General features: G+C 44.2%; 1 protein-coding gene across 3 annotated transcripts in view; it reads right to left on the bottom strand.

The window, feature by feature from the left end:
- Nucleotides 1-11,997, bottom strand: part of bnip2 (BCL2 interacting protein 2) — a 58,718-nt gene extending 46,721 nt beyond the window's left edge. For all 3 annotated transcript variants that reach the window (XM_090230801.1, XM_090230802.1, XM_090230803.1), the window contains exon 1: nucleotides 11,013-11,997. In XM_090230801.1, coding sequence (XP_090086927.1) covers nucleotides 11,013-11,410 — 398 coding nt within the window. In that variant the 5' untranslated portion in view covers nucleotides 11,411-11,997. The remainder of the gene's footprint in view (nucleotides 1-11,012) is intronic.
- Nucleotides 11,998-20,513: the final 8,516 nt, after the last annotated feature.

The raw sequence follows: 20,513 nt of genomic DNA, 5'->3' as shown, positions 1-20,513 counted from the left end.
ATAACGTATCCCGAGTGAGCCATGTTTCCGTGAAACAAAGAACGTTACAATCTCTGATGTCTCTCTGGAAGACAACCCTTGCTCGGATTTCATCAAACTTGTTGTCAAGTGACTGGACATTGGCGAGTAGTATACTCGGGAGCGGTGAGCCCGTCTACGGAGCCTGACCAGAAGACCGCTCCGTCTGCCCCTTATGCGGCGCCGTTATTTTGGGTCGCCGACTGGGATCCGATCCATTGCCCTGGGTGGTGGACCAAACAGAGGATCCGCTTCGGGAAAGTCGTATTCCTGGTCGTAATGTTGGTGAATTGACGTTGTTCTTATATCCAATAGTTCCTCCCAGCTGTATGTAATACAACTTCAGATTTCCTGGGGTAAGAAATAAAAAATGTTTAAAAAAAATACTGCATAGTTTCCTAGGAATGCGAAGTGAGGCTGCCATCTCGTTCAGCGCTATCCCCGTCGTTACAAGCAGTGACAGCCATGGCTAGCGGAGGAGCTGAAGAACTAGAAAAGCCTCCCGCTTCATTTAAGTCTCATGGAGCATTTTGGCTTCCCTGTCAAATATGATGATGGAAGAAGGGTGGTGAACAACATCACTACGGTGTGTAGGCATTGTGCCACAAGAAAGCCGTATGATCATGGAAATACATCGAGCATGCCCACACATTTAAAGCGTCATCACCCTGGTGTGTTAGTGACGGGAGCCAAAAGACAACAACTTCTCATAGCGGCATTTAAGACGCCCTTTGCTGCAGAATCAGACCGGGCTAAATCCATCACCAAATCTATTGGGATGTTTATCTCTATAGACATGAGGCCATACTCTGTTGTGGAAAACAAAGGGTTTAAACATATGGTGAAAGTGCTTGAGCCACGCTAGGAAAGCAGATTGGAAGCTAGAGAGGCCCAATAGCAATATCCCAGCCAAGAACCATGTAAATGCAGTGATAAAGGACTGGGGCCACAGAAAGCTTGCTTTGCACTTGTGATCAATTTAGCATCTCAAAGGGGAATCTCAGTGAAGCAGATGGACCGCCTCCTTGGGAGGATCAGGAAGGTAGTTCATTTTTTCCACCGAAGCACAACAGCTGCTCACGTGCTTAAGACCAAGCAAGAAATGTTACAGCTACCGACCCACAAGCTCATACACCATGTCACAACAACATGGAACTCCACTTATGACATGTTGGAGAGCTATCTTGAGCAGCAGGCAGCTGTATACTCTGCACTAGAGGTCGACAGATTATGATTTTTCAACGCCGACACCGATTATTGGAGGAACAAAAAAAGCAGATACCGATTAATCGGCTGATTATATTTGTAATAACGCCTCTGTCCCAAAGCAAGCATCAGCTAGCCACGAGCTAGACCCATATACCAGCTAATTCTAGGGCTACAATACCTCCTTTGCCAATTGGCCTGGACCCTTTATTGTCAACAAGGAGCCCCGCCGATCCATCCCAACTGGACTGCCGACATGATCGCGCGATGTGTTCTCAACAGGCTATTCTGTTAAGATGTCGCCGAAGAACCATCTCCTAGCCCCAGCCTGCTAGCTTTTCTGAACACTGTGTCCCCTGCTCGCCTAGTGTAGTAGTGACTACCGAACGGCATCCTGACTCACCTAGCGTAGTAGTGATTACCGAACGGCACCCTGACTCACCTAGTGTAGTAGTGACTACCGAACGGCATCCTGACTCACCTAGTGTAGTAGTGATTACCGAACGGCATCCTGACTCACCTAGTGTAGTAGTGACTACCGAACGGCATCCTGACTCAAAATGCCTTAAATAGCTCTTTCGTCCCACCCCACACACCTGCGGTCACCTCACCTGACTTAACTGGTGCCTCCAGAGACAAAACCGCTCTCATCATCACTCAACGCCTAGGTTTACCTCCACTGTACTCACATCCTACCATACCATTGTCTGTACATTATGCCCTGAATCTATTCTACCACGCCCAGAAATCTGCTCCTCTTATTCTCTGTTCCCAACACACTGGACAGCCAGTCCTTATAGCCTTTAGCCGTACCCTCATCAAACTCCTCCTCTGGTGATGTAGAGGTTAACCCAGGCCCTGCAGCCCACAGTTCCACTCCAAAGGCTAGCTTTTTCAAACAGAAATTTGCATCCTGTTGCACAAACTCCAAAAAGTACTGGGACACTGTAAAGTCCATGGAGAATAAGAGCACCTCCTCCCAGCTGTCCACTGCACTGAGGCTAGGAAACTCTGTCACCACAGATAAATCTACGATAATCGAGAATTTCAATAAGCATTTTTCTACAGCTGGCCATGCCTTCCACCTGGCTACCCCTACCCCAGGCAACAGCTCTGCATCCCCCACAGCAACTTGCCCAAGACTTCCCCATTTCTCCTTCACCCAAATCCAGACAGCTGATGTTCTGAAAGAGCTGCAAAACCTGGACCTGTACAATCAAGCTGGGCTAAACAATCTGGACCATCTCTAAAATTATCCGCTGAAATTGTTGCAACCCCTATTACTAGCCTGTTTGACCTCTCATATCGTCTGAGATTGGAAAGCTGCCGCGGTCATCCCCCGCTTCAAATGGGGAGACACTCTAGACCCAAACTGTTACAGATCTATCCTACCCTGCCTTTCTAAAGTCTTCGAAAGCCAAGTTAACAAACAGATCACCGACCATTTCGAATCCCACTGTACCTTCTCCACTATGCAATCTGGTTTCTGAGCTCAGCCACGCTCAAGGTCCTAAACGATATCATAACCTCCATCGATAAAAGACAGTACTGTGCAGCCGTCTTCAACCTGGCTAACATGCTGACCAGACCGGACACGTCGCGTGCGCAAGTGGCACAAAATAAAGTTTGAAATCCAATTGAAATATCCAATTATTGCACCAACGAGCGTCTGTGATGCCAAGGGCTAAAATAGAACTCCTATTTCTGACGCAGATCACGCTAAAAGTCCTGCCTCTCCCATCTCCTCATTGGTTTATAGAAGCAGGTATCCACGCGCCATCTCCTCATTGGTTATACCCACGTGGGTGATTGAAAGACAAACTGTTTTGCCGGCCGTCGTGGTAATACTATGAAAGTTTAGATGCCGATCACCATATAAGTTCAAAGGTGAAAAAGCCTGGAAGGAGGAGAGATGACTAGAAACGATTCGGTTGGCCGTTTTATGTGTGGGTTAATTGTCGGATTAGAGGACCTTGTTCATTTCAGGTAAAATAACAACTCAATGTTTATATCCCAGGACAAATTAGCTAGCAAGTGCAAGCTAACTAGCTAAATTGCCATACGTGTTTCATGTTTAATGCTTTTCGACCTGTCCCCAAATGAATGTCATTGGTTCAGAGTTTGTGTTGACATTTTAACCTGCGTGTCATGATCATGTTTGGTGTAGGGAAACAAAATAAATGTGGTGCACGCGCACAGCTGGTTTGGGTTCCGTGTATAAGGCTTTCGACTCGGTCAATCACCGCATTGTTATTGGAAGACTCAATATCAAATCAAATCAAATTTATTTATATAGCCCTTTGTACATCAGCTGATATCTCAAAGTGCTGTACAGAAACCCAGCCTAAAACCCCAAACAGCAAGCAATGCAGGTGTAGAAGCACGGTGGATAGGAAAAACTCCCTAGAAAGGCCAAAACCTAGGAAGAAACCTAGAGAGGAACCAGGCTATGTGGGGTGGCCAGTCCTCTTCTGGCTGTGCCGGGTGGAGATTATAACAGAACATGGCCAAGATGTTCAAATGTTCATAAATGACCAGCATGGTCGAATAATAATAAGGCAGAACAGTTGAAACTGGAACAGTAGCACGGTCAGGTGGACTGGCGACAGCAAGGAGTCATCATGTCAGGTATTCCTGGGGCATGGTCCAAGGGCTCAGGTCCTCCGAGAGAGAGAAAGAAAGAGAGAATTAGAGAGAGCATATGTGGGATGGCCAGTCCTCTTCTGGCTGTGCCGGGTGGAGATTATAACAGAACATGGCCAAGATGTTCAAATGTTCATAAATGACCAGCATAGCCTTCACTTCTCAAATGACTGCCTCGCCTGGTTCACCAACTACTTCTCAAATAGAGTTCAAATCAGAGGGCCTGTTGTCCGGACCTCTGACAGTCTCTATGGGGGTGCCACAGGGCTCAATTCTCGGGTCGACTCTTTTCTCTGTATACATCAATGTCGCTCTTGCTGCGGGTGATTCTCTGATCCACCTTTACGCAGATGACACCATTCTGTATACTTCTGGCCATTCTTTGGACACTGTGTTAACAAACCTCAAGACCAGCTTCAATGCCATACAACTCTCCTTCCGTGGCCTCCAGCTGCTCTTAAATGCAAGTAAAACTAATTGCATGCTCTTCAACCAATCGCTGCCCGCACCCGCCTGCCCGTCTAGCATCACTACTCTGGACGGTTCTGACTTAGAATATGTGGACAACTACAAATACCTAGATGTCTGTTTAGACTGTAAACTCTCCCTCCAGGCTCACATTAAGCATCTCCAATCCAAAGTTAAATCTAGATTTGGCTTCCTATTTCGCAACAAAGCATCCTTCACTCATGCTGCCAAACATACCCTCGTAAAACTGACTATCCTTTCGATCCTTGACTTCGGCGATGTCATTTTCAAAATACTCTCCAACACTCTACTCAGCAAATGTAGTCTATGGATGTAGTCTATCACAGTACCATCCCATATACTACCCACCACTGGAACCTGTATGCTCTCGTTGGCTGGCCCTCGCTTCATATTCATCACCAAACCCACTGGCTCCAGGTCATCTATAATTCTTTGCTAGGTAAAGCCCCGCCTTATCTCAGCACCCAACCATAGTACGCGCTCCAGCAGATATATTTCACTGGTCATCCCCAAAACCAACTCCTCCTTTGGCCGCATTCTCTGCTGCCGATGACTGGAACGAATTGCAAAAATGACTGAAGCTGGAGACTTACATCTCCCTCTCTAACTTTTAAGCATCAGCTGTCAGAGCAACTTACCGATCATTGCACCTGTACACAGCCCATCTGTAAATAGCCCACCCAACTACCTCATCCCTATATTGTTGTTTTCTTTTTTGCTCCTTTGCACCCCAGTATTTCTACTTGCATTCATCTTCTGCACATCTGTCACTCCAGTGTTTAATTGCTAAATTGTAATTATTTTCACCACTATGGCCTATTTATTGCCTTACCTCCCCAATCTTACTACATTTGCACACACTGTATATAGATTTTTCTATTGTGTTGACTGTATGTTTGTTTATTCCATGTGTAACTCTGTGTTGTTGTTTGTGTCGCACTGCTTTGCTTTATCTTGGCCAGGTCACAGTTTTAAATGAGAACTTGTTCTCAACTGGCCTATCTGGTTAAATAAGGGTGAAATAAAAATATTTTTAAAAAATGACAATACTGAACGAACACTTATTTTAACTTAATATAATACATCGATAAAATAAATGTAGTTTCAAATAAATAATGAAACATGTTCAATTTGGTTTAAATAATGCATAAACAGTGTTGGAGAAGTAAAAGTGCAATATGTGCCATGTAAAAAAGCTAACGTTTCAGTTCCTTGCTCAGAACATGAGAACATATGAAAGCTGGTGGTTCCTTTTAACATGAGTCTTCAATATTCCCAGGTAAGAAGTTTTAGGTTGCAGTTATTCTCTCTATACCATTTGCATTTCATATACCTTTGACTATTGGATGTTCTTATAGGCACTATAGTATTTCCAGCCTAATCTCGGAAGTTGATAGGCTTGAAGTCATAAACAGCGCTGTGCTTCAAGCATTGCTAAGAGCTGCTGGCAAACGCAGTAAAGTGCTGTTTGAATGAATGCTGACGAGCCTGCTGCTGCCTACCACCGCTCAGTCAGACTGCTCTATCAAATAATGGAGTTAATTATAACATAATAAACACACAGAAATACGAGCCTTTGGTCATGAATATGGTCAAATCCGGAAACTATGATTTCTAAAATAAAACTTATTTTTTCTGTGAAATACGGAATCGTTACGTATTTTATCAAATGGGTGGCAACCCTAAGTCTAAATGTTGCTGTTACATTGGGTGGCAACCCTAAGTCTAAATGTTGCTGTTACATTGGGTGGCAACCCTAAGTCTAAATATTGCTGTTACATTGGGTGGCATCCATAAGTCTAAATATTGCTGTTACATTGGGTGGCATCCATAAGTCTAAATATTGCTGTTACATTGGGTGGCATCCATAAGTCTAAATATTGCGGTTACAATGGGTGGCAACCCTAAGTCTAAATATTGCTGTTACAATGGGTGGCATCCATAAGTCTAAATATTGCTGTTACAATGGGTGGCAACCCTAAGTCTAAATATTGCTGTTACATTGGGGGGCAACCCTAAGTCTAAATATTGCTGTTACAATGGGTGGCATCCATAAGTCTAAATATTGCTGTTACATTGGGGGGCAACCCTAAGTCTAAATATTGCTGTTACATTGCACAACGTTCAATGTTATGTCATAATTATGTAAAATTCTGGCAAATTAATTAAGGTCTTTGTTAGGAAGAAATGGTCTACACACAGTTCGCAAAGAGTCATGCAGCCCAAACTGCTGCATATACCGTGACTCTGCTTGCACTGAACGCAAGAGAAGTGACACAATTCCCGCAGTTAATATTGCCTGCTAACATTTATTATTTTATTTTAACTAGATATGCAGGTTTTAAAGAATATACTTCTGTGTACTGATTTTAAGAAAGGCATTGATGTTTATGGTTAGGTACATTTGCGCAATGTTTGTACTTTTGTGAAATCGTCACCCGTTTGGCGAAGTTGAAAAAGGCTGTGATTCGATGGTAAATTAACAGGCACCACATTGATTACATGCAACGCAGGACAAGCTAGATAAACTAGTAATATCATCAACCATGTGTAGTTAACTAGTGATTATGTGAAGATTGTTTTTTATAATATAAGTTTAAGTAATAAAAAAAAAATTATATATATTTTTTTTATTTCACCTTTATTTAACCAGGTAGGCAAGTTGAGAACAAGTTCTCACTTACAATTAGCCAAGATAAAGCAAAGCAGATTCGACACATACAACAGAGTTACACATGGAATAAACAAAACATACAGTCAATAATACAGTAGAAAAATAAGTCTAGATACAATGTGAGCAAGTGAGGTGAGATAAGGGAGGTAGAGGCAATAAATATTTAAAAAATAAATACAAATAAATACAATATAGCAAGTACACTGGAATGGTAGATTTGCAGTGGAAGAATGTGCAAAGTAGAGATATAATTAATGGGGAGCAAAATAAATCAATAAATCCAGTAATAAATAAGTAATAAATGGAAAGAAAAGCAATATTTGTTAAAGAGGCAGAATCAGGAGACAGGAGATGCAGAAAGGAGTAGACAGGAGGGAGAAGGATTTAGCAGAAGGTAGAGATGATAGGATAGAAGAGGAGAGAGTAGTGGGAGAGAGAGAGCGAAGATTGCGACTGCGCATGACCATCTGGGTAAGAGTGGCTAGGGTTGGCGGAATGCTAATATTATATTTTTCTAAATACACAAACAATTTCAGAACTTAAGAAAGTGCTGAAATGACATGGAATGACCCATATGCTACTGTTCTCCCCAAACAAAATTTTGAATCAATAACTTTTCAAGAGGGCACCTCACCTTGAGCTCCAATAAAACAGTGTTTTCTAGTGTTTCTCTCTCAACAGGGGAGGTGACAGAAGACAATAGTTTGGTTAAACAGTAGAAATACAACTTACGCAGATCGATCAAGAAACATATAGGAACAAAGTTGAGGAGCAATTCAGCGGGTCGTACACAAGGCGTAAGTGGCAGGGGCTCCTAAAGAGAATGGATTACAAAAAGAAAGCCAACCACATCGCGGTCACTAACGACACCCTACCGGAGGAGCTAAAAGACCATATCACCTCCTCCCTCCCAACACACTCAACCTTCAACCCGCCTACCGCACTGACAGATCCATGGATGACGCAATCACCACTGCACTGCACACGGCCCTTACCCACCTGGACAAAAGGAATGCATATGTGAGGATGCTGTTCATCGACTACAGCTCAGCCTTATCCATATTTTTATTTTACCAGGTATGTTGACTGAGAACACATTCTCATTTACAGCAACAACCTGGGGGATAGTTACGGTGGAGAGGAAGGGTGATGAATGAGCCAATTGTAAACTGGGGATGATTAGGTGACCATGATATACCCAGATTGGGTATTTAGTCAGGACATCAGGGTTAACACCCCTACTCTTACGATAAGTGACATGGGATCTTTAGTGACCACAGAAAGTCAGGACACCGAAAGACAGTACCCTACACAGTGCAACGTCCTCAATCACTGCCCTGGGGCAATGGGATAATTTTTTTAGACCAGAGGAAAGGGTGCCTCCTACTGGCCCTCCAACACCACTTCCTGCAGCATCTGGTCTCACATCCAGGGACCGACCAGGACCAACCCTCCATAGCTTCTGAAGCAAGCCAGCAGTGGGATGCAGGGTGGTATGCTGTTAGCCTTCAATACCATAGTGCCATATAAGCTCATTATAAAGCTCAAGCACTGGGTCTGAACTCCCCCTACGCAACTGGGTCCTGGACATCCTGACGGACCACCCCAGGTGGTGAAGGTAGGCAACATTACCGCCTCGACATTGATTCTCAAAACAGGGGCCCAACAAGGGTGCGTCCTCAGTCCCCTAATGTATTCCCTGTATACTCACGACTATACAGGGAATATAGTAGTACAGTTCGCTGTCGACAACAGTAGTAGACCTGATTACCAACAACAACGAGACAGCCTACAGGGAGGAGCTAGGCACTCTGTGTTGTGCCAGGTAAACAACCTCTCGCTCAACGTTAGCAAAACTAAGGAGCTGATTGTGGAGTTTAGGAGCAACCAGGCTGGACTCAACCCATCAACGCGGCCGCCAAGGAGCGTCAATAACTTCCAAATTCCTCAGCATATACATCTTAGAGAAGCTGAAATGGTCTAACCACACGGACACCGTGGTGAAGAAGGCAGATCAGCGACTCTTCCATCTCAGGATGCTGAAGAAATTGGGTGCACAATGCCTGCCCTTCAACACCAGTCACAGGAAGGCCATGAAGATCAACAGGGACCCCAGCCATGTCCTGTTCTCCCCGTTTCCATCACTCAGACGCGTTCAGTACAGGAGCATCATGGCAAAAACTGTCAAGACTGGCCAATAGCTTCTACCCTCAAACCATCAGGCAGCTTAATAGCCATCACTAGTCTGATACCTGCCCCCCTGTCACTCCCCCATGGACATTTCCCCCCACACCCCCTCAACAGTCACTTACTTTACCTGCTGCTCCCCCTACGGTCATTCCCCCACAACGGTCACACTGCTCCCCCTACGGTCATTCCCCCACAACGGTCACACTGCTCCACCTACGGTCACTCCCCCACAACAGTCACACTGCTCCCCCTACGGTCATTCCCCCACAACGGTCACACTGCTCCCCCTACGGTCATTCCCCCACAACGGTCACACTGCTCCCCCTACGGTCATTCCCCCACAACGGTCACACTGCTCCCCCTACGGTCATTCCCCCACAACGGTCACACTGCTCCCCTACGGTCATTCCCCCACAACGGTCACACTGCTCCCCCTACGGTCATTCCCCCACAACGGTCACACTGCTCCCCCTACGGTCATTCCCCCCTCAACGGTCATTCCCCCTCAACAGTCATTCCCCCTCAACAGTCATTCCCCCTCAACAGTCATTCCCCCTCAACAGTCATTCCCCCTCAACAGTCATTCCCCCTCAACAGTCATTCCCCCTCAACAGTCATTCCCCCTCAACAGTCATTCCCCCTCAACAGTCATTCCCCCTCAACAGTCATTCCCCCTCAACAGTCATTCCCCCTCAACAGTCATTCCCCCTCAACAGTCATTCCCCCTCAACAGTCATTCCCCCTCAACAGTCATTCCCCCTCAACAGTCATTCCCCCCCAACAGTCATTCCCCCCCAACAGTCATTCCCCCCCAACAGTCATTCCCCCCCAACAGTCATTCCCCCCCAACAGTCATTCCCCCTCAACAGTCATTCTCCCTCAACAGTCATTCTCCCTCAACAGTCATTCTCCCTCAACAGTCATTCTCCCTCTTTATTCTGCCTCCACCCCAATGTATTTATTAATCACTGCTACAGTTAGTGCTCTTTCTGTTCATACTGTTGGGTTTTTAATTACCATTTTCATTAGTTAATTTAACTTAGTCCTGCAAGTTGGAGCTCGGAGCATAAGATTTTCACTGTACCCTGCAACCATACCTGCAACCCTGTACACGTGACTATTAAACACTGAATCTGAAATCGCCACAGGAAGAGATGGACTCAACCATGACAGCCTCTAATGTGATTCTCTAAAACTAACTGTATAAATGCTGAGTAAATGACAGTTCAGTCTGCCAATTAATGAACTAAACTTAATGAAGTCAGAGACCTGTTTATTCAGCAGGCCTAATGTTATACACAGCAAGAGAAATCAGTGGTAGACAGAGTAAACTGATGCTGTCCACCGTGGTAGTATGTAGTAGTGTTGCTCATTGTGTGTGTGTGGTCTTGTTCTTCTATCCTCATAGGGAAATGAAATCCCCAAAGGTCCCCACAAGGATAGTTAAACAAGGAAAATCATCCCTGTGGGGTTGGGTTTAGGGTTACAATTAGGGTTAGAGTTTGGGGTTGGGTTTAGGAGTTAGGTTTTGGGGAAAATAGGATTTTGAATGGATGTGTGTTGGTATTTGTCAGGTTTGTGTTGTTGCAATTTCCTGGGATACCTGGCTGCGATATCAGGAACATGCATAATATTGATGCCATCACGCTGACAATAAAGGACATTAGCACAATAACATTGACAATAAGCAGCTCTAGGCAGACTGCAGTCTTCCTGTATAGGTATTGACATAAAACTGTTCTAACTAAAGTGTACAAGATAGCACAGTGGTGAGAAAGAAGTGAGCGCATACCTTCCATTATGTCCAGAGGTTGAGTATGTCTGGGGCATTCTGACGGGAGTGGAGCATGGCACCACCTCCACCCCTTCCTCCTGTTTTTCTCCATTGTCTGGAGTCACCGTTTCCTGCGCCGGACCTCCTGTTTGGGTTGGCCTCTGTAGCGCTGCTCCTGCGGCCTCTTCGCCATTTTCCAATGAAAGCTCTGTGCTGCTGTTTTGCAGGTCTTCTAAATCTTCTTCCTCTTCTCCTCCTGACACTGCCGAAGACGAAGGGCTCGGAGTGTCCCTGATATCTCCTCCCAGGCTCTCATAAATCCTGGGTGTGTCTAGGTCTGGGCTATTGTTCAGACTCATATCGTTATCACCCGCAGCCTTCAGCACTACCTCACTCTCGATCATATCCGTAGCCATCACAGCTGATCTGCTGCTGCCTTTCCAACAGGGTCTGGATCAAATGATTCAAACCCCAAAGCAACCGTTTATGAATATGATAATCTTGCTGGTTTGTTAGCTGATAGCTCTAGTAGTAGCTAAATACAACAAAAAAAGTCATACATTCACAATTATTTTCTTTGAAGTTAGTTGTCAAACTGAATGAGTCAGGTATAAAGAAACAACGTAACTAAGTTAGCTAAGTTACTAGCTAACAGCCCGCTAGCCGAGCAGTGCGTCAACTGTTCCCCTTCCTTCCTCCGTTGAGCAAAAAGATAATGCTAACCACAATGCTAACTAGTTAGCCAACTGTCCTTAGCAGCGCCAACTTAGATAAAGTGGATTTTGACGATGTCTTACGAGCCATGAAGACCGAATCAAACACATTCAATCGCTTTCCGTTAGATGTTTAGCATGATACACTTTGATGTCTGACGGTTCATAATGAATCTCTTGTCGTTTGAAAGTCCAATCCGTCTTCTCTCCCCGTTATTAAGATACACGTCGTCATCCCCCTCTCCCCCTCAGAGCTGACACATTCTCCCACAATGCCCTCTGTTGGTTATGGCCAGTGTTTCACAAAACTCCCCGAGTAGGCTACCCCTGCAAGTCTAATTATTTTATTTTTTCAATTTACATGTATTTTTATTTTAGTCATTTAGTAGACGCTCTAGGAGTATGATTTATAATACCCATACAACCTAGTGGTCAAACTCGGAAATGGTTCCAATCGTTTTTCCACACCATTATTTTTCCCCAAAGGGGATTTTAGAAACACTTCCATGTACTGTATGATTTGTTATTTTGATTTCCGAGTCAAAACGGAGAATGGAAAAACGACACATTTTTCATTTTCTGTTTCTAAATTTGAAAAACAACCCTTACAAAAATGTCCCACAGGATTCCTGTATGATTCTTCTGCAGGAGTCCTTCAGGAAATCCCACAGGATTCCTGCATGATTCTTCTGCAGGAGTCCTTCAGGAAATCCCACAGGATTTTTGTGATCATTTTCCTGTCAGACAACCATCAGGATTCCTGCAGGAATGGTTTTGCAGGACCAATCCTTCACGATTCTTACAATTCCTGCAGGATTCCTACACATAATTCTTGCAGGAAGTCCCTCAGAATTTAGTTTAGATGATTTCTGCAGGAATGGTTTTGCAGGACCAATTCTGCACGAGTCTTACTGTTCCTACAGGAATCATACACATAATACCTGCATTCTAATAATTTTTCTCGTAGGACTAACCTACAGGAGCAATACTGCACAATAATTTTATTTCTGCAGGATTGAAACTCAAATGTTTCCGCCTCTACCAAGGATCACATCACCTCTACCTTACCTGACACCCTAGACCCAATTCAATTTGCATACCACCCTATAGATCCACAGATGATGCAATCACCATCGCACTGCACACTGCCCTATCCAATATGAACAAGAGGAATACCTATGTAAGAATGCTGTTCATTGACTATAGCTCAGCCTTCAACACCATAGTATCCTCCAAGCTCATCTTTAAGCCCGGGGCCCTGGGTCTGAACCCCGCCCCATGCAACTGCGTCCTGGACTTCCTGACGGGCCGCCCCAGCTGCTGATGGTAGGAAACAACACCTCCACTTTGCTGATCCTCAACACAGGGGCCCCACAAGGGTGCGTGCTCAGCCCCCTCCTGTGCTCCCTGTTCACCCATGACTGCGTGGTCACGCACGCCTCCAACTCAATCATTAAGTTTGCAGATGGCACAACAGTAGTAGGCCTGATTACCAACAATGATGAGGGCCCTGGTGCCAGGAAAATAACCTCTCCCTTATTGTCAACAAAATGAAGGAGCTCATTGTGGACTTCAGGAAACAGCAGCGGGAGCACGTCCCTTTCCACATCAACGGGACTGCAGTGAAGAAGGTGAAAAGCTTCAAGTTCCTCGACGTCCACATCACAGACAATCTGAAATGTTCCAACCACACAGACAGTGTGGTGAAGAAGGCGCAACAGCCCCTCTCCAACCTCAGAGGGCTGAAGAAATTTGGCTTGACCTGTCAGGCTGTTTCACCGCCTGGTACGGCAACTGCACCGCCCTCAACCGCAGGGCTCTCCTGAGGGTGGTGAGGTCTGCTGAACGCATCACTGGGGGCACACTGCCAGCCCTCCAGGACACCTACAGCACCCGATGTCACAGGAAGGCCAAAAAGATCACCAAGGACATCAACCACCCGAACCACGGCCTGTTCACCCCGATGGCATCCAGAAAGCGAGGTCAGTACAGGTGCATTAAAGCTGGGACAGACAGGGAGACTGAAAAACAGCTTCTATCGCAAGGCCATCAGACTGTTAAATAGCCATCACTAGCTGGCTACCACCCGGTTACTCAACCCTGCACCCCATTGAATCACTGGTCACTTTAATAATGTTTACATACTGCTTTACTAATTTCATATGTGCATACTGTATTCTATTCTACTGTATTTTAGTCAATGCCACTCTGGCATTGCTCGTCCTAATATTTGTATATTTCTTAATTCCATTCTTTTACTTTTAGATGTGTGTATTGTTGTGAATTGTTAGATATTACTGCACTGTTGATGCTAGGAACACAAGCATTTCACTACAACCGCAATAACATCTGCTAAATATGTGTATGTGACAAATACAATTTGATTTTATTTTGTAATTCCTGCAGTAGGCCTATACGGTATATATATACTTTATATAGATAGGGAAAAAAGACAACACATCAAAAGTCAGATTAATGACGGCAACTTAATTAAATCAGCTAATTCAACGTGTGTATGAGTGCTTGTCCACCAACCATCCAGTCACGTAGCACAGCAGTTGCTAGGAGACAAAAAAAACTGCATCAGGAAAATGGGATATTGGTATTATGGCCTTGATCAAAAAAAAATTAAAGTGTAAAAAAATATATATTTTAAAGCAGCAATTCCCGATTAATCATCCCTTGTCTATATTTCATGATGTCACAAAAGTACATTTTAATGATGTATCACTTATCTTTAAGATTCAATGTCCAGACAAATATCCCCAACAGAGTCCTCTGTTATGAGGATCTCCTGGTGAAGAAATATAAGATCATTCATTTGTATTCAAACTAAAAGATAGGCTATCCAAATAGGGTCCATGATAAATAAACACCACATATTTTCATCATTGGGCAGAGTCATAATGACATTTAACGTGTTCTCTACCTGAGCTTGAAGTGGGCAGAGCTGGTTTTTGTGATGTTGTGGGGGAACCTCTGGTAGTGTCGAGGTATTGCTATGTGGAATACTGGGGGCAAATACACAATAAAAAGAAAACTCCATAAATCAACTGACAAAAGGAATTGATTAGATTTACTTATTATTTTGACACGCGTTTACATTTCATCCAAGATCTCACATCCAATTAGATCTGAATCCAATCAACCATGATCACAACACACTCACCTCGAGGGAGGGGTCAGTCCTTTTCCTCCGTATGCTCGAGAACAACCTTCTGGAGTTGCTTGGTCTCCATATTACCAGAGAGGTCTGTCAAACAGTTGATGGAGAGCAGAGGGAGTGTGAATGGAATCATATAAACACGTGTGTTCTTTTGTGGGGATTTTAGGCGAAGTGCAGGTCTATCACAAGTGGTGCATGTTAGGAACTAGGATAGTGGGAAAGGTCATTAAAGACCGTGTGTTTTTCCACCCAAGGGTTTTAAATAAGAAAGGAAGAAGATATACAGTGCCTTGCGAAAGTATTCGGCCCCCTTGAACTTTGCGACCTTTTGCCACATTTCAGGCTTCAAACATAAAGATATAAAACTGTATTTTTTTGTGAAGAATCAACAACAAGTGGGACACAATCATGAAGTGGAACGACATTTATTGGATATTTCAAACTTTTTTAACAAATCAAAAACTGAAAAATTGGGCGTGCAAAATTATTCAGCCCCCTTAAGTTAATACTTTGTAGCGCCACCTTTTGCTGCGATTACAGCTGTAAGTCGCTTGGGGTATGTCTCTATCAGTTTTGCACATCGAGAGACTGAATTTTTTCCCATTCCTCCTTGCAAAACAGCTCGAGCTCAGTGAGGTTGGATGGAGAGCATTTGTGAACAGCAGTTTTCAGTTCTTTCCACAGATTCTCGATTGGATTCAGGTCTGGACTTTGACTTGGCCATTCTAACACCTGGATATGTTTATTTTTGAACCATTCCATTGTAGATTTTGCTTTATGTTTTGGATCATTGTCTTGTTGGAAGACAAATCTCCGTCCCAGTCTCAGGTCTTTTGCAGACTCCATCAGGTTTTCTTCCAGAATGGTCCTGTATTTGGCTCCATCCATCTTCCCATCAATTTTAACCATCTTCCCTGTCCCTGCTGAAGAAAAGCAGGCCCAAACCATGATGCTGCCACCACCATGTTTGACAGTGGGGATGGTGTGTTCAGCTGTGTTGCTTTTACGCCAAACATAACGTTTTGCATTGTTGCCAAAAAGTTCAATTTTGGTTTCATCTGACCAGAGCACCTTCTTCCACGTTTGGTGTGTCTCCCAGGTGGCTTGTGAGAAACTTTAAACTACACTTTTTATGGATATCTTTAAGAAATGGCTTTCTTGCCACTCTTCCATAAAGGCCAGATTTGTGCAATATACGACTGATTGTTGTCCTATGGACAGAGTCTCCCACCTCAGCTGTAGATCTCTGCAGTTCATCCAGAGTGATCATGGGCCTCTTGGCTGCATCTCTGATCAGTCTTCTCCTTGTATGAGCTGAAAGTTTAGAGGGACGGCCAGGTCTTGGTAGATTTGCAGGGGTCTGATACTCCTTCCATTTCAATATTATCGCTTGCACAGTGCTCCTTGGGATGTTTAAAGCTTGGGAAATCTTTTTGTATCCAAATCCGGCTTTAAACTTCTTCACAACAGTATCTCGGACCTGCCTGGTGTGTTCCTTGTTCTTCATGATGCTCTCTGCGCTTTTAACGGACCTCTGAGACTATCACAGTGCAGGTGCATTTATACGGAGACTTGATTACACACAGGTGGATTGTATTTATCATCATTAGTCATTTAGGTCAACATTGGATCATTCAGAGATCCTCACTGAACTTCTGGAGAGAGTTTGCTGCACTGAAAGTGAAGGGGCTGAATAATTTTGCACGCCCAATTTTTCAGTTTTTGATTTGTTAAAAAAGTTTGAAATATCCAATAAATGTCGTTCCACTTCATGATTGTGTCCCACTTGTTGTTGATTCTTCACAAAAAAATACAGTTTTATATCTTTATGTTTGAAGCCTGAAATGTGGCAAAAGGTTGCAAAGTTCAAGGGGGCCGAATACTTTCGCAAGGCACTGTATTTTATATTAAAGAATTGATATTTAGTGTTGTATCATGATATATTCTATGTCTAATGTTGAGTGGATGTCTATGGTCCTATAGCAGCAATATAAACCCAATGTCTCTGTTCTTTAGTAGAGCAGTGAATTGACATGGCAGCGCCATAACAGTTTAATGTCTTCCTATTGGTTGAGTGGCTCTGAGCACACCAGCGTGCATAATTACCAGCGAATGCGACGTCCCCCGAGTCAGCCTGTCGTCTTTATTAGCTAGTTGTAATGCTGCAATGTTTTAATTGGCCGCTTTATTGTTGACCAAATTAGAGAACATGATATGCTAGGAAAAAAATTCCCCATGACCTGTTAATATTGTAAATAAAAGCCTCAGAGAGGTGAGCACCAGAACATCCTGTCTGTCTCCTCACTGTCCAATCCGCCACACCAGAACATCCTGTCTGTCTCCTCACTGTCCAATCCGCCGCACCAGAACATCCTGTCTCTCTCCTCACTGTCCAATCCACCGCACCAGAAAATCCTGTCTGTCTCCTCACTGTCCAATCCGCCACCCCAGAAAATCCTGTCTCTCTCCTCACTGTCCAATCCACCGCACCAGAAAATCCTGTCTGTCTCCTCACTGTCCAATCCACAGCATTGGTTTCTTCTTCACACACTGTACACCGAGACAGTCCTGTCTATGATTGTAGAAGCAGTACCTCTGTACACCGAGACAGTCCTGTCTATGGTTGTAGTAGCAGTACACCGAGACAGTCCTGTCCATGGTTGTAGTAGCAGTACACCAAGACAGTCCTGTCTATGGTTGTAGTAGTAGTACCACTGTACACCGAGACAGTCCTGTCTATGGTTGTAGTAGTAGTACCACTGTACACCGAGACAGTCCTGTCTATGGTTGTAGTAGCAGTGCCACTGTATATCGAGACAGTCCTGTCTATGGTTGTAGTAGCAGTACACCGAGACAGTCCTGTCTATGGTTGTAGTACCACTGTACACCGAGACAGTCCTGTCTATGGTTGTAGTAGTAGTACCACTGTACACCGAGACAGTCCTGTCTATGGTTGTAGTAGCAGTACACCGAGACAGTCCTGTCTATGGTGGTAGTAGCAGTACACCGAGACAGTCCTATCTATGGTTGTAGTAGTAGTACCACTGTACACCGAGACAGTCCTGTCTATGGTTGTAGTAGCAGTACACCGAGACAGTCCTGTCTATGGTTGTAGTAGCAGTACCACTGTACACCAAGACAGTCCTGTCTATGGTTGTAGTAGTAGTACCACTGTACACCAAGACAGTCCTGTCTATGGTTGTGTAGTAGTAGTACCACTGTACACCAAGACAGTCCTGTCTATGGTTGTAGTAGCAGTACACCGAGAAAGTCCTGTCTATGGTTGTAGTAGCAGTACACCGAGACAGTCCTGTCTATGGTTGTAGTAGCAGTACACCGAGACAGTCCTGTCTATGGTTGTAGTATCAGTACACCGAGACAGTCCTGTCTATGGTTGTAGTAGCAGTACACCGAGACAGTCCTGTCTATGGTTGTAGTAGCAGTACACCGAGACAGTCCTGTCTATGGTTGTAGTAGCAGTACACCGAGACAGTCCTGTCTATGGTTGTAGTAGCAGTACACCGAGACAGTCCTGTCTATAGTTGTAGTAGCAGTACACCGAGACAGTCCTGTCTATGGTTGTAGTATCAGTACACCGAGACAGTCCTGTCTATGGTTGTAGTAGCAGTACACCGAGACAGTCCTGTCTATGGTTGTAGTAGCAGTACACCGAGACAGTCCTGTCTATGGTTGTAGTAGCAGTACACCGAGACAGTCCTGTCTATGGTTGTAGTATCAGTACACCGAGACAGTCCTGTCTATGGTTGTAGTAGCAGTACACCGAGACAGTCCTGTCTATGGTTGTAGTAGCAGTACACCGAGACAGTCCTGTCTATAGTTGTAGTATCAGTACACCGAGACAGTCCTGTCTATGGTTGTAGTAGCAGTACCACTGTACACAGAGACAGTCCTGTCTATGGTTGTAGTAGCAGTACCACTGTACACCGAGACAGTACTGTCTATGGTTGTAGTAGTAGTAGTACCACTCTGTGTTCCACAGTAAAGTAGCTGGAGGTGATGATGACTCTGAGTGTCTGGGATTCTCAAGGACATGCTCTTTTCCCAGATCAAACAACATTCAGTCTGGCCCGCTAATATCCTGCTCTGCCTGGCTTTTTCCCCAATCCTCATTCCAACCACCTTTACTCCACACACAGAGATGAGTAAAAAGCTCTCCTGAACCCTCCATTTGGCAAATCTGACCATAATTCTATCCTCCTGATTCCTGCTTACAAGCAAAAATTAAAGCAGGAAGCACCAATGACTCAGTCAATAAAAAATTGGTCAGATGAAGCAGATGCTAAGCTACCGGACTGTTTTGCTAGCACAGACTGGAATATGTTCCGGGATTCTTCTGATGTCATTGAGGAGTACATCACATCATTCACTGGCTTCATCACTAAGTGCATCGATGAAATGGTCCCCACAGTGACCGTACGTACATACCCCAACCAGAAACCATGGATTACAGGCAACATCCGCACTGAGCTAAAGGGTAGAGCTGCCGCTTTCAAGGAACGGGACTCTAACTTGGAAGCTTATAAGAAATCCCGCTATGCACTCCGATGAACCATCAAACAGTCAAAGCATCAAAACAGGACTAAGATCGAATCATACTACACCGGCTCCAATGCTCGTCGGATGTGGCAGGGCTTGCAACCTATTACAGACTACAATGGGAAGCACAGAGCTGCCCAGTGACACGAGCCTACCAGATGAGCTAAATTACTTCTATGCTCACTTCGAGACAAGTAACACCAAAACATGCATGAGAGCACCAGTTGTTCCGGAAGACTGTGTGATCACGCTCTCCACAGCTGATGTGAGTAAAACCTTTAACCTCTCTCGTACAAGTGGAAATAGCGATTAAATTAATCATTAACCTTTGATGATCTTCATCAGATGGCACTCATAGGACTTCATGTTACACAATACATGTATGTTTTGTTCGATAAAGTTCATATTTATATCCAAAAATCTCAGTTTACATTGGCACGTTATGTTCAGAAATGCATTGTCTCAAACAAACATCCTGTGAAAGTGCAGAGAGCCACATCAAATTACAGAAATATTCATCACAAACATTGATCTAAGATACAAGTGTTTACTATACGATTAAAGATAAACTTTTCCTTAATGCAACCGTTGTGTCAGATTTCAAAAAGGCTTTATGGCAAAAGCACACCATGCGATTATGTTAGGTCAGCGCCTAGCCACAGAAAACCATACAGCCCTTTTCCAACCAAAGCGAGGTGTCACAAAAGTCAGAAATAGAGTTCAAATCAATCACTTACCTTTGATGATCATCATCTGATGGCACTCCCAGGTCTCCATGTTAAACAACCTTTTTTCGTTTTGTTCGATAAAGTTAATCTTTATGTCCAAATACCTCCTTTTTGTTCGCGAGTTTAGTCCAGTAATCCAAATGCACAAGGTGCGAGCACAAAGTCTAGACGAAAGGTCAAAAAAGTTCCATTACAGTTTGTAGAAACATGTCAAATGATGTTAAGAATCAATCTTTAGGATGTTTATATCATAAATCTTCAATGATATTCCAACCAGACAATTCCTTTGTCTTTAGAAATGAAAGGGAACGGAGCTCGTGCTCACAGCCGTGCGTGTGACTAAACTAAAGGCTTT

This window comes from Oncorhynchus mykiss, chromosome 4 (genome assembly GCF_057628025.1).
Source record: "Oncorhynchus mykiss isolate SJ-2025 chromosome 4, ASM5762802v1, whole genome shotgun sequence".
Taxonomy (NCBI): domain Eukaryota; kingdom Metazoa; phylum Chordata; class Actinopteri; order Salmoniformes; family Salmonidae; genus Oncorhynchus; species Oncorhynchus mykiss.
This window is presented reverse-complemented; position numbering and strand designations above follow the sequence as displayed.